This window comes from Numenius arquata, chromosome 16, assembly GCF_964106895.1.
Source record: "Numenius arquata chromosome 16, bNumArq3.hap1.1, whole genome shotgun sequence".
Taxonomy (NCBI): Eukaryota; Metazoa; Chordata; class Aves; order Charadriiformes; family Scolopacidae; genus Numenius; species Numenius arquata.
The window spans coordinates 12,680,289-12,694,384 of NC_133591.1; the positions used below are offsets into that span (position 1 = coordinate 12,680,289).

Here is a 14,096-nt window from a genome sequence, read left to right on the forward strand (position 1 = left end):
TAAGTTGTGTAATATTAATGACTGATTCTGTCTTGGTTGGTACATGCTAGATTAAGTTTGTCGTTTTCTAATAATAGTATTCCCAAATGAAATTGAATTTTTTGTGGATTTTTCAAAATAAGCTTTTTTCCATGTTTAATTCTACTCCTGAAGCAGACTTTGAACACCTGAATGAAACAGATGTGGCCATTTTTCATGATATGAGTGTGGAAAAAAATTCCTGTTATAGATGTTAATGGTTGCAGTGGAGCCTGTAAATAGGTCAGGAGGAGAGCTGGATGTGTCAAACAGTCACGGAGGGCGGACCGAGCTAAAACATAGACTGTAGCAGTCAAAAAGGCCATTTCCTAAAGTGTTATCGCTGGGTGCCACAGCGGCAGCAGGAAGGAAGGAGATCTATAAAAGGAGAAGTATGTGGCAGGGAGAGATTCATGGGGCAGAGGCGGGGGGGAGCGAGGGGTAGTATAACACAGCGAAAACTATACGTCTTGGGGGAAATAGATTGGTGGAACTCTCTCTGCTGCTGCTTAAACCTGCATCAGAAAGGCCTCAGGATTCAGAAGCCTTTCTCTCTAAACATTATCGCTGGAGAGGATGAGCAACGTATGCTACACCATGCAACTCACTCTCTTTAGAAACTGAGAGGTTTGTGAGCTCATAATGAAGATCCATGGATTTTCTTAGAATCGCGAAGAACATACTTGATGTGTACATTCCCCTCTCTCTTCAGACAGAAGGAAAAAAAAAATTTTAACATCACAATTTGTTTTGTTGTGAGAGGTACTCTGACCCTCTGTGACCAGAGAATGCCTTTTTTTTTTTTTTTTTTTTTTCCCCTCCATGAGTACCGTCTGCATCTGTTTTCTTACTTTTTGTTAAGGACCTACTGCCTTTTGCTTTTTACATTTTCATCCAATGGCTGAAACAGGCTCCTACTACCTAAGGAACTCCTACTGCCTAAGGACCTACTCTTTTTGGCCCATTTTAGTCTGGTATAGCTTCCAGAAAATCAGTGTCTGAGTTACGTTTTCTTGCAAAAGCAGAATAAACAGTTTTTTTGAATAGAAACCTACTTCTTCAAAGTCAGCTAGTGTTATGACAGAAGCTACATAACTGCACTAGCACATTGTTACGTTAAAGGATCTTATTTGTTATCTTGCACTTACATAATGAAATCATTTTTTTGCCCCAAATGGTATCACAGGCTTTCTGTGTCCTTCTGCTAAAACACACCTTTTCCTTGAGTAGCACAGAGTAACTGTTCAGTAGCATAATTATATGTTAAAGTCAGTCAAATCTTTGCAGTTGTTGCCTTACTCTAAGGGGTAAATCAAAGTCATGCTGAGGTAACGATACAAAAACTAATTTTAAAACTCATAGAATTTTTGTAGTGTTCAGAGTTTTTATAATATACATTAGTCACTTCCTACATTTCTGAAAAACTGAGCTTGAAATGCAGATGGAGATATATTTGCAGCCTGGTTACACGTTCACTATTTAAATGATCTGGTGGCCACAGGGATTGCTTTGGTGGCAGCAGTATTGGTCCTGCAGGTCTGAATTTAATGCAGATGAGTTGGAGAAGGTCAGCTCTTGCTACAGCATCATCCAGGAGGCTCTGGAGAGCTGTGGGAATGGATTTATCCGGCTGCTGTCTTTTTTTTGTTGTTGTTGTTTGATTGTGTGATGGTCAAAATATAAACTCTTTCAAAATAATCTAAAAATAGCTTTAACCACAAAATGGATACAGCTCTTTGGAGGCCATTACATTAATAGGTAGGAAACTCTGAGTGTGCTGGTTTTCAGACTGTCATAAACAAATTTGATGACTTATTTTTGCCTCTGAGCAGCACACAGCATAATACTCATGAATGTATAATTGTCTGGAGTTCACTGTCTTTTAAGCAACATGATGAGGAGCCTGATGAAAATGCTACAGGAAAAATCTGATGAAAACAGGGAGGCAATTTTCTCAATTTCATGCCCCATATGTGATGTTTCAGAGATGTTTTGATGAGAAGATCTGATGAAATTTATATTTCTCCATATGATGCTATTTGGCCTTATGCACATTAGGATTTAAAATGATTCAAGTATTTTTCCTCCCTTCCAGAAGTAGTCCTGAATTATTTCAAGGGTACCATGCTGAAATACTACAAAATGCTGTTGTTCAGGGCAAGAAACCTTTTTCTTTCCTGTCTTTTAAATACACAAGGATTATTTAATGACTGAAGAGTTTTTAATCTTGTGAAATAAACCTGCAAAACACTAATAATGCAGCCTAGATTTTATGAGAAAATACAGGTTCTGGTCAAAGTAATGTAATAGTGTTAATTACTCTTAAACAAAATAAGGGCATCCATATTTTCGTTAAACTGTTTTAAATTTAACTGGAAAATTCTTGGGAAGCATCACCCAATGTCTCTTGCTGTGAAGTTTTGCTTTTTCATTATATACCTATTGTGGAGAATGATGCTGTTTGACTTGTTAAATAAAGCCCAGGCTTTTCATTTGGTTTTGGAGAGGGGGTTTATTATTTTTTTATATAGTATCATAGATTTTAAAGTGTGGGGTTTTTTTTAAATATTTTACCCGCGATCTTGGGTTACTACAACTATGCATATTTAGCAAAGCAGAGAGAAGGTAAGTGGCTTGTCGTTTGTTGAATTTTGACGTATGTGGGTATTGGGCAAAGGCTGCCTGATATTAACTTTGTTGTTACAGTTATTCATAGGTTCCTTGGAGAGAGGAAAAAAAAACCCACAAACAAACAAACCCCGCAACTTTTGCTTTATGGCCCATAGCAAAACAGGGCTGTTCTGGCAGTAGTTTTGAGGCTCTTTTGGGGAACCTGTCTAAAAAAAAAAAAAAAGGGCACCTGAGTGTTGAGCTGGAATGCTGTCTTGACACCAGATGTCCTTCTGTTTGTGCTGTTCCCATACTGTGGATGTAGCAGATAATGTCATAAATATTTCCACTTCATAGGTAATGAAAATAGTAGAGTTGTATAAAGCCATTAGTAAATAAGTGGTGTTCTTTGTTATGCATCGAGGCGGGGAAAAGGCTCCATTGTCACAAAATGGTCTATAAGAATGTGTTACTGGGAAAGACCACCTTGGTTGTCAGACCTTTACCTGCTTTCATAGAAGTTTTGGGGTGTGAAGAAGTGGTTACCGTAGAGAAAAATTACAGACACCCTTCTTAAACTGGATTTATTACTTCAAAAGGGCTGCACAGTGCTCAAAACAAAAAAGTGTGCGATTAAGGTCTCAGTTGACCTAAAAGAGTGTATCGGAAGTCTGTTAGGTGTTTGCCTGTTTCAGCCATTGGATGAAAATGTAAAAAGCAAAAACTAAAACTAAGCATGTTATTTCACAGGTTTTAAAATTGCCTGGAGGGAGTTTAATGAGGCAAATTACAGTAGGACCAATAGTGCGGGTCTTTATGGAAATGTTCGTTCAGTCGTGAGCTTCGGATCAGTTGCAGGGAGGGAAGATGGCACTTTGGAAGAGGGTGTTGCCTTCAGAACAGCTGCTACCTCTGGTTTCTGCTGACCTGTGACACTGCTTGTGCCCAGAAAGGATGGTTGAACTCACTGAGATGTCAGAATTTGGGGTATCGATGGCTGCAGCTGCCTATGGAATGCGCTGGTGGTACATTTGTCCTCTGGTCACTGGGTTCCTGTGTGCTGTGTTTCCCTCCCAGACTCCCTCCACAGCACAATTCTGAGTAATGTTATTTTTTGGGAAAATAGAGGATCGGTGTAATTTTTACCTTGTATATCATGCTTTTCTTTAGTATGTTCATATACGAGAACATAAATGAATTATTATTTTTTTTCTGAGGATTATAGTTACTATCAGGCTGCGGGTCAAGATGGATCAGTGCCGTAGGTGCTACTAGTTCCTTACTTCAGCTCATTGTTCTGCAATTACTGAAACTTCACACATCAGCCATCAGGTCTTTTTGGAGAGTAAGAAGAAAGACAACCTATAGAAGTTTTTTGGTTCGTTTGCATTCTGCCATGTCCTATATCCCGAAGCTTCCTGCAGTAGCTGGTGTGTCTTTGTCAGGAGGAATTCCAGGGAAGGGGACTGGTACAGCTCCCTTTGGAAGGCTGGCATGTTTCTGGACTTCATACTCTTGTCATTTGTTGTCTTATTCTTGATACATAAATAGTAGTTATAGAGGAGTTGCAAATGGAGCAATGTTTCCTTTGAAACTACTGCTCCTAATCAGGAAAAATTTGCTTCAATGAAAGTATGTATCTACGATAAGACCTGCAAGTTATTAGTTTAATTTCATATCCCAGGGGCACTGTGCACAGTGATCACCTTAGTCAAGTTCTGATTCAGGGGGTTTTCTTAGCATGAGTAATCTTATTAACTCTCTACGACCCGGTGCACGTGTGAGCACTGGAGAAGACTGAACCCAAGCGTGTCTGTGTCAGGATGATGTTTGAAGTGGATTGCTGAGCTGAATATTGGCAAAGAAAAATACTTGAAGTTCTTTTTAGAAGCTGTAGGTAGTGACGAGCTGTGATTGCATCCAACTTCTGTGCAAACGTTAATAAAAACGGTGTGTGTGATTGACTTGAATGTTCTGGGAAGTTATTTATTTGAAAAGCAGAGTGAAAAAAGTAGTATTTGAGGAACTAATGGCTGAGTCTCTGCTGCTACCAATGACAAGGCACATCTTGTGCTTATGCTCTGGTTACGATATCCAGCTTTCCTTCAGACTCTCCTGATTCCTTAACCCCCTGCCACACGCCCTCGGGAACCGCTATCCTGGTACCTACAGAGCGTTTTCAAAGGCTCAAAAATATTTTTTTTTTGCTGCTGTAGGTCACTGGGTACCTTCCATTTCTCTTATATACAAGTTGGATCGCTTCGCTGCTTAGAAATTTGCAGAAAGGACATGAGATGACTTGCTGCTTCTAGACCAAAGTGAAATCTTTTCTGAGTGGCTTGGAATCTGTGGTTAATTTAAGCAAACAAAGGCTGTAGTACAGTTGCTTTTTGTATACGCTGTCAGCAAACTTGTAAGTAGCTTGAATTTATATACCAGATATGTGTATCTGACTGGTTTAAGCATTAAAATAAACTAAGTGCTAATATAGCAGGAAAAAGCACGTCTGTTGCTTTCGGTTACATAATGTTAGCTGGAAAAGTAATTCCTAACAATCAATTTTGAGCTCAAAAGCTCAAAATATGGAGGTTGAGAGTATTTCTCAAAAAGCCAAAGCCCCGGCTTCTGTGGAGCAATGGACGGTTCATCCTGGAATGCGGTCTGCCTGTGAGTCAACAAGCTGCAGGAGCGTTTGTGTATGGCCTCGCTAGCTAAAGGGAAGAAAAAAAAGCTCCTACTTCTTAAAAACAAACAAAAAAAACCCAAAATCAAACAAACAAAACGATATAAGTTTATGTGTGAGGACTGCAGTGGAACTTGAGCATGTGCCTGCTTTGAGCTCAAAAGGTTTGTTATTTGGAAGAGTTTTTATCGGCTGAATTTATCTGAGAATTTCCTTCTTAATATTGTCTTCCAGAATTTTGGAGGTGTTTTTTGTTGGTTTTTTTTTTAGAGACTGAAATGAAGATGGGGAACTCTGTGTTTGTCGTTCCTGGAAAAAGAATTGTGGTGTAAAATTATTCCCCCCCAAAAAAATTATTTCATCTAAAAATGAATGCATGAGCCGTGTCACGTCACTCCTATGAGTGGAATCTGCTGCTGTTCCACCCTATTTCCTGTAGTTTGTTTTTCTGCCTGAAGTGGAAAACTTTGTCCTTGTTTTGGGAAGTACCGTGGTGTAGTTGGGAACTAAAATTAAGTTTATATAATTCTGCACACATTTGAAAGGGGCCTATAGCGTTGTGAGAGGTGATTCAAGCTGCGTTTCACAAGGCACATGCTTGCGCTTTATTGGAGTGTTGGAGATGAGATGGTTGTAGGGTGAAGTGTGTGAGTGAAGGATGCGGGGCGAGTTCCTGGTCACTTAGTGAACCTGACAAAGAAAAAAAGTAAAAATCTGAACTCTTCTGGTACCGTGCTCCGTGAAGGCTTCTCGTTAGCAAATACACAATTTGAGTGCACAAGTGTAAGTCGTCTTACTCATGGATGTAGTTTTTTAGATCCATGGAATGTTTGGAAATGTGGGTAATTTAGCTCTTCTTAAAGGCACTCCCAGTTATATTTTGTTGCTTCCTTTATATTCAGGTCAAGGTCTTTTCTGTTGCTGTATGCTCCTGGAGGTCATAAATGGTAGCAAGAGAATTTTTTTTTTTTTTTTGCAAAAACATGTAGCGAAAGCAGTAATGAATGCTTTTTAAATGTGAGGATTGGTTATGATTGAGGAAATTTTGCTTTTCTTTACACTGTTTAGAAAAAAAAAAAAGCTTGCTAGCTATAGTGATGAGACTTGTTCCAGCATTACCCAGGGCTCAGTCTGTGAGTCACTAGTTCATCATTCCTCCCTCACAGGCAGTGGCGTGCTGCTATCTGCCTCCTGCCCTGACTCTTCCCATGCTCTCTACCATCATCTCGTCAACTCCAGGATGAGACCTGCTCTCCTCTTGCCCCAGCCATGAAAAGCACCAGGTTATTGTGCCGTTTAGCATAAACGAGGAGTAAAGAATCCTTGAAACGCAGTGCTAAGGTGGCAACGGGCCAGAACTACAGAAATAACTACCCGCTCTGTCCAGAGGGGTTCACTGGATTGCGTTCCTGAGCTCCCGTGTTTGACGAGTGGATCTCCTGTGTTTGGACAGGCTGGAGAGTGGGGCAGAGAGGAACCTGATGAAATTCAACAAGGGCAAGTGTAGGGTGCTGCACCTGGGGAGGAATAACCCCCTGCACCAATACAGGTTGGGGGCTGACCTGCTGGAGAGCACCTCTGAGGAAAAAGACCTGGGAGTCCTAGTGAACAACAGGATGACCATGAGCCAGCAATGTGCCCTTGTGGCCAAGAAGGCCAATGGCATCCTGGGGTGCATCAGGAAGAGTGTGACCAGCAGGTCAAGGAAGGTCATCCTGCCCTTCTGCTCTGCCCTGGGGAGGCCCCATCTGGAGTACTGGGTCCAGTTCTGGGCTCCCCAGTTCAAGAAGGACAGGGAACTGCTGCAGAGGGTACAGCAGAGGGCTACAAAGATGATGAGGGGCCTGGAGCATCTCTCTGCTGAGGAAAGGCTGAGGGACTTGGGTCCTTTTAGTCTGGAGAGGAGAAGACTGAGGGGGGATCTGATCAATGCCTATAAATACGTAAAGGGTGGGTGTCAAGAGAAAGGGGCCAGTCTTTTTCCAACGGTGCCCAGTGACAGGACAAGAGGTAACAGGCACAAACTGGAACATAAGAAGTTCCACCTAAACATGAGGAGGAACTTCTTTCCTGTGAGGGTGGCAGAGCCCTGGAACAGGCTGCCCAGGGAGATGGTGGAGTCTCCGTCTCTGGAGGCATTCAAAGCCGGCCTGGACACGTTCCTGTGCAACCTGCTCTGGGTGGACCTGCTTTGTCAGGGGGTTGGACTAGATGATCTCCAGAGGTCCCTTCCAAGACCATGTGATTCTGTGACAGGTGGGAGAGGAGGAGGAGGAGTGCAGCAGATTGCTCCATGCAGAACTGCTTCATTGGTTTAAGGACCTAATCATCTTGCACTTGTAGCTTTCAATGCAGTTCTTCAGCGTTTCCCTCTCGCTTTGGACACTTCTGTGCTGGGCAGGACACGGGTTGCCTGGCACATTTCCCATAAATAGCAGAATTTTAAACTAACTAGTGATTTTGCTTTCCTCTGCCCATGACATTACTGGGGGACAGAGAGATCGCCATATAGATGTGTCCAGTCTAGAACTGGTTTCCCAATTTTGGCTGGAATAGTCATAAGCTTTTAAAAAAACCCCCTATTTTTTTTCTGGTTTTCATAATATGTTCTGTAATTTTCATTAGGGATTTTTTTTCATAGAGAATCTTTCCAGTATTTTTCTTAGCATCATTTCTGATACTGAATTCATTCTCAAGAGTTCACCCCATCTTCCGAACACCTTACAGAGTTTCAGAAATGGGGCACAAGCACTTTGTCCTCCAAGGCAGGGATTTTTGCTAGTAACTGTTGATTGAGAGTTGTCATTTCTAGGCAGGCGGTTTTGAAGCATCTCCGAATGGCCTTATCTGAAAGAATGCTGATCTCTCAAGCTCTGAAAACCTTGAGTCACCTGTCATTTCCGTTAAGTCACTGCCGGTGTGATTAATGCTGTTTTCATTTGAGGTCGCCAGAATGGGCAGAGTCTCACATGCTGCCGTAGGTGTGCTTTTGAAAGAAATCAGGCTTCTAGTAGAAAAATGTTTCTTGATGGGTTAATTCAGCAGTTTAGTAACTGAAGGAACTTGCTTGAATTGTCCATGCCTTGAACTTGAGTTTTTCTAGTGACGTTCGACTCCCATAATGCTCTATCGTTGTTTAAACCATCTTTATTTCAGTCTTCACGTGTCAAGAAGAGAGCTGTAATATTAAGAATTTGTGACCTGCCAGCGTACCTCCGAGGGGTGTGATTGGGATCTTTTCTGTCTTTCGCTGCCCTGTGGCCGAATGCTGTATCTTGTGCTGAAAAGTGGCCACGCGAAGGATTCCTGGTGTTTGTCCAGCGAGGCCACGCAAGCTCGAGGGGACGGTGTGGAGGAGTCGGTGGTCGTGTTCAAATCTGCAGGACTCCTCTTACTCTTCATACGCTTTCCATCCTGAGTTTTTCTGATAATCATTACTGGAAAATAACAGTCCTGCTGGAAAGATTTACTTATTGTACAGCCTCATTATATACATCTGTCCCAACTGGAGAATGACATTATTACTTAGGGCTTAACTTTAAGTATTGACATTTAGTTTCTCATTTTAAATACTGATTTATCCTTGGATACTAGAGCTGCGCAGACTTTATGGCAGAGATGTTCATTTGACTAGAGATAGATAAATTGTTTTCTTCGTCAGTTTGTTTTTATTGTTCTAAAGCCAAATGGATTTTTCACTTGGCTGAAGAACGCCAGACCTGAAATACTGCATTCTTTGCCCCTGTCTGCAGGCACGGAGTAAATATAGCACCTTTGGGTGAGGCCAATCAGCTGAGAGTGAATAATCATTTTGCTCATCTGGCTTTTGTCATTAGTTTATACTTGAGATATTTTTTTATTTTTTTTAAACTCAACATTGCAGATCTTTTTTTCTGGAGCTGTTCAAATAGCTTTTTAACAGCTATTTGAGAACAGTCGAGAAAAATATCATTTTTTGGTCATGTTAGCTACCAGCAGGAAAACTTTTTGCTCATATGTTTTTTTGCTAATAAATGAGAAGATGAGTTAGCCTGTTTGTCATTAATTCAGATGTTGGCAATATAACTATTGCAGTGTGCTCTACTTGTGAGGTGTTTTTCCTGTGGATGTGGCTACACGATAACCTTTTCTACGAGGGCAAGATGATGCCAAGCCCTCAATGTGTTTGACTTCACTGGGAAGGTGGCTGAGGCTGTTTGGGGTGTTCTTGATTGGTTAACTCAATACTTTAACTGAAAGAACTTGCTCAAATTGACCGTACCTTGAACTTGAGTGCTCAGGAAGTCGCATCCTTACCTGTGAGCAATCCAGACCCAATTTCAGCTGATGGGTCTAACTGGTTGCCCTCCTTTTTCATCTTTTCATTGCTTATTCTCTCCCTGATGGAATCCAACAATGTTTGACTTACTAATGCCTAGGACTTTCTTTCAAGTCTTGCATGGCATCATGTGTAACGTACTGAGCTGAAGGATAGACTTAGCTTTGTGAGCTTTGTGCCTTTTTAGAGGCAATCTAAAAAACGTAGTCTGAGAGCAAACTCATGCACCTCCTGAGAGTCTTTATAAAAGTCAAAGAACTTGACATTTAATCTCTTTTCCTGGTTTCCCATCTTATAATGCTGTGTAACGAGCCAGAGGATTATGGAACCCGGGAAGCGCATATCTTCACCTAAAGAGCCATCGTTCACATCCACTGTGCTTTTGCTGTGATAATGGGTGGTCTTTTCTAGATGTAGTGGGTTTGTGTATTTAGAATAAGGCATAAAAATTAAAATACTTTTCCGAATTACCGATATTTGTTTTCCTTTGCAGAATAAGAGAGCGCCTAGAGTCTGGGGGGCCGAGAGCACAGGACAATGCTGCTGAAAGGAATCTGAGCCGCAGAGCATGCTTCGTGCCACAGTGACCCAGGTACGCTCCAGCACAGGGCTTCCTGCACCTCTAACGAACCGCAGTTTGTCAGGCTTCTTGCTCCAATACTTACCATCCTGAGCCAAGGAGACTGTCTCAGCCCCAGACCAAAATTCTGCTCTGCTTTCATCGTTCCATCTGGATGACACTTGCAGTCTGAAACCTTCTAAAGCCTTTTATATGTCTTTCAGTTTTAATTTTACCCGATTGCTAAATTTCAGCTGGTCTCTCTTTAGACGTTACACTGGTTTATATCATTTACTGTGTTTTCAGAAGTCTTTTATGCATAGAGAAGATGGGGTCTCAATAAACGAGGTGCCAAACTACATATCTGGAAGTAGTTTTGAGACTTGCTCCAGATTGTTGCTGGAAGCTCCTCCGGTTGACTCACCTGCAGATAATCTGCTGGGCTTCAGAAGTCAGAGGCAGTGGGGGAAAGGCATCCGTCATTGCTTTGCGCACCAGTGTCTAATGAGCCAGTGCAGATTTTTCAGAATGCTTTAAATGTGAAACTTTCTGATGCTTTTTTTTTTTCCATAAATAAAATTTTTGGGATGAATATTTAAAATCTTCATTTCAGTGCAGCTCAGTTCTGTGCTGTCTAATTATATGCTTATGCTAAAGAAAGACATTAAGGAGGTAAAGATCTACCTTACATGATAGAGTCCAGGATTTTCCAATTCTGTGACCTGGGAGCCATTGCCATCCAGTAGCTGTATTGTGGCACTGGATAAATAAATAAATAAAAATCATATGATTGTGAAGTGTTTCTGTGGAACAGAAGCTAACTTTTCTACTAGCACCAGCTGGCAAGTGGGAGTAGAGAAACAAAGCAAACAAACAGCAGAGAAAAGTAGGAGGAACAAGGGTGATAGTCTAAAAACTGACACATTTGGGGACCAGCGCGAAGAATAACAGACTCCTATCACAGGATGTTTTGCGTAGCAACAGGACTCTTGTTTCAAGTGGACTTTACTGTAACTGCAGCGCTTGCTTCCTGTATGAGATATAGAGCTGTTGTGTTCTGAATGCGTTTTAATCTGTAGATCTAAATTGGACTAATAATTTAGAAGTATTAGTTGAAGGAAACGATAGTGAAGTCTATTGCTGCTGAAAGTGTTTCCTCTTATTTTACTGTCAGAGAAGTGAGAACAGAAACATCCCTAAAGGAAACAGATTAAAGATGAACTTTTTCAGCAGGTGCTGAACGCTGTCTACAAACTGCTTTGTCGATGAAGGAAGAAATTGATTGGGAATTGAAAGCGCGAACTAGTTCCTAATACTGTTCAACATGCGCAAAGGGGTGCCAAAGGACCCAGAAATAGCTGACCTGTTCTACAAAGATGATCCTGAAGAAATATTTGTGGGTTTACATGAAATTGGACATGGAAGTTTTGGAGCAGTTTACTTTGTAAGTATAGTTGTTGTCCTCCTTTTTGGAAAACGGAACCATTTTCAGTGACATTTTAGACATTTTTCAGCATATGTAAAAGTGAGTGTTCTTTGAGCCCTTAGGGCTTTGTGTTTTAGCTTTCTCATAACACATCTCAAAAATAAGTGTTTCCAGAGATCCCAAAAAATAAGTGTTTCCAGAGCACTCCTGAGCTCTTTACTGTTACTGCTGTATCTATAGTAGCAGTTGACTCTAGTCTTAATAGTGCACCCGACCATTGAGGTTAAGTATATGGTACCTTGTGCTGTCTGATGCTGAAAGTTGAACCCAGTCGGAAATTTATTTGCCAAACTGGAATTTCAAGATACTCTACTTGGTGCTCATATGTTTGTAAATCATTGCAAATTAATAGATCTAGTGAATTAATGATTCAAAGTGCATTTGGAGTTAAAAGCTACTTTGTTAATGAATTGGTATCGTGGCTGCTTGGAGAAAGATACCGCGGAAGTTGCCTCAAATTGCTTTCAGATTTTTGAATTATTTCTTTGCTGCTCTGATAATCTAGAAGTTAGAGAGATTTTTGAAATATCACTTTGTTTTGCCACCTTCTTGTCCCGATGTTCATCTTGTAACATACTATCTTCAACAGCAAATGCTTATGTGGCAAAACCAAAGAGAAAGTCCCAAGAGGAATAGGAACTCAAGTGGGAAGGATGTATTGCATTAATCGATACAGTCAAGAGAATTTACTCTGGAAAGTGAGAAGAGTAGTGCATTTACAATTAGTATCAAACAAGGCCAAGTTCAAAATACTAGATTTGGAAATAACTGTAATCCAGTTGCTGTAGTGAATTCTATTTTAGTTTCACTGATAAAAATCATCAGTCAAATGAAAGCTGCTTGATAATATGGCCTGCCACTCCAGAAGATCAAGCTCACTAGAACTGAGATTTCTGAATATCAGACACTGAAGTATTTAATGAGTGCCCTCACACCTGTAGCTCCAGAACCTTGGCAGTAGCTGGCATGAATTATTTGCGAGCCCTTCAGTTCACTCTTTATAGCTGTGTACAGTGATGGAGGTGTTGGTGGAACTGTTGTTAGAACAGGAGAGGAGTCTGATGTTGTGTGTCAGATGAGCAGTGCGTGTGTGTTTTGAGGGATAACAATATAATTCCTCAATGTATAGTATGGCCATAATTATATGGGGTGCTTCTACCATGGGGATGGTCGACAGTGAGACTGGCACTTCTGGATGTTGGGGTAAGTGACAGCTTGGCGAAAGTATAATGTCAAATGTACTACACATGTAAGAGGATGAGGCTGTCAAACTTACAGTACATGTTGATCTACTCCATAAGAAGGATCAAGCATTTTTTTATAGGTGGGAGGAGGCAGCTCCTACCCAGTGTATTTCAAACCCAAAGGGAAAAGATGCGTGGAATGCTTCAGGGTAAAGATGTAGTGAAGGTGCTGCCTTTATCATTCATCTCTGGTGTTCTGCAGTGCCTAATGCTTCAAGGGGAAGAGCATGAGGAGTGTTGGAGGTCTAGTCCACCAAGCAGGCTTAGAGCTGAGATGTCACTAACGTTAGGTGAAAGACCTGCGATTCACTGATGCTTCTCTTCCTTCTCTCCCTGGATGCTTTATTTAACTGCTCTGGGCTTTAAAAACATTGGAGAGTTTAGCCAAACTGCAGCTGATGTACTTTAAGAAGGTAGAATATACTTTTAAAATGGTAAAATATAGTTTAGAAGGTAGCAGCTGCATTTTCCAAGCTTGATGGTGACTGCAGTCATGGCTGTGGTAATATTACTGGAGTAACATAGTAGTTAGATGCATCACCACTTTTCTGTGATACATCCTCACTACTTCACCACTGTTTGAAACTTAAGCTTTCCTTCCTGTTGCATGAAGTGCTTTGGATCCAGTTCTTTGGAGCCTTTGCCTTGCCCCGCTCTGTACATAAAGCACAAGCAGCATCTTGCCTGTTTACAGTTTTCGGTGTCCATCCGTTCACCTGAAGGTCTCTAGCTGTGCACTACTTTGTGTGGGTCATCTGAGAGCTTTTCCCTACTGTGCAGGGAATGCTCTGCACCTTTGTTTTGGGTTTTCCCCCTTTTTCAAAGTTTTTGTAGCCTCTCTTGCCCTTAATTCTTAGGCATCTTGGAGTAAGACAGGGGCCAAGAATAAGATCTTGGATCATCGTGGCAAGATTTCCAGGGATCCTGATGTGCTTGGTATCAAAACAGGAGAATAGGTTAAAAAACCTTTGAAGGAGGAGCACTTTCTAAATCATCTAAAAGAATGGGGAAGAGACCCCAGATAGGTAAAGAAGGGCAGGGCGTGAATTGTTGTCCTGTTGCTGCATCTCTTTGACCTTTTTATTTAAATTGGTACTGATACCACTACAAACAGCAAATATATTGATCTGTATCTTGTCACTGTTGTTATTGTGGATTAAGATGATTATTCTAGTGTT

The 14,096-nt window shown here is 41.2% G+C and overlaps 1 protein-coding gene across 3 annotated transcripts in view; it reads left to right on the forward strand.

Moving 5' to 3' along the window:
* Positions 1-14,096, forward strand: part of TAOK3 (TAO kinase 3) — a 94,227-nt gene that overhangs the window by 31,176 nt on the left and 48,955 nt on the right. For 2 of the 3 annotated variants that reach the window (XM_074159843.1, XM_074159844.1), the window contains exon 1: positions 11,513-11,632. In XM_074159843.1, the coding sequence (XP_074015944.1) occupies positions 11,513-11,632 (120 nt within the window). Of the gene's footprint in view, positions 1-10,122; positions 10,222-11,421; positions 11,633-14,096 lie in introns of those variants that run through there. The other variant, XM_074159845.1, reaches the window with a different exon arrangement.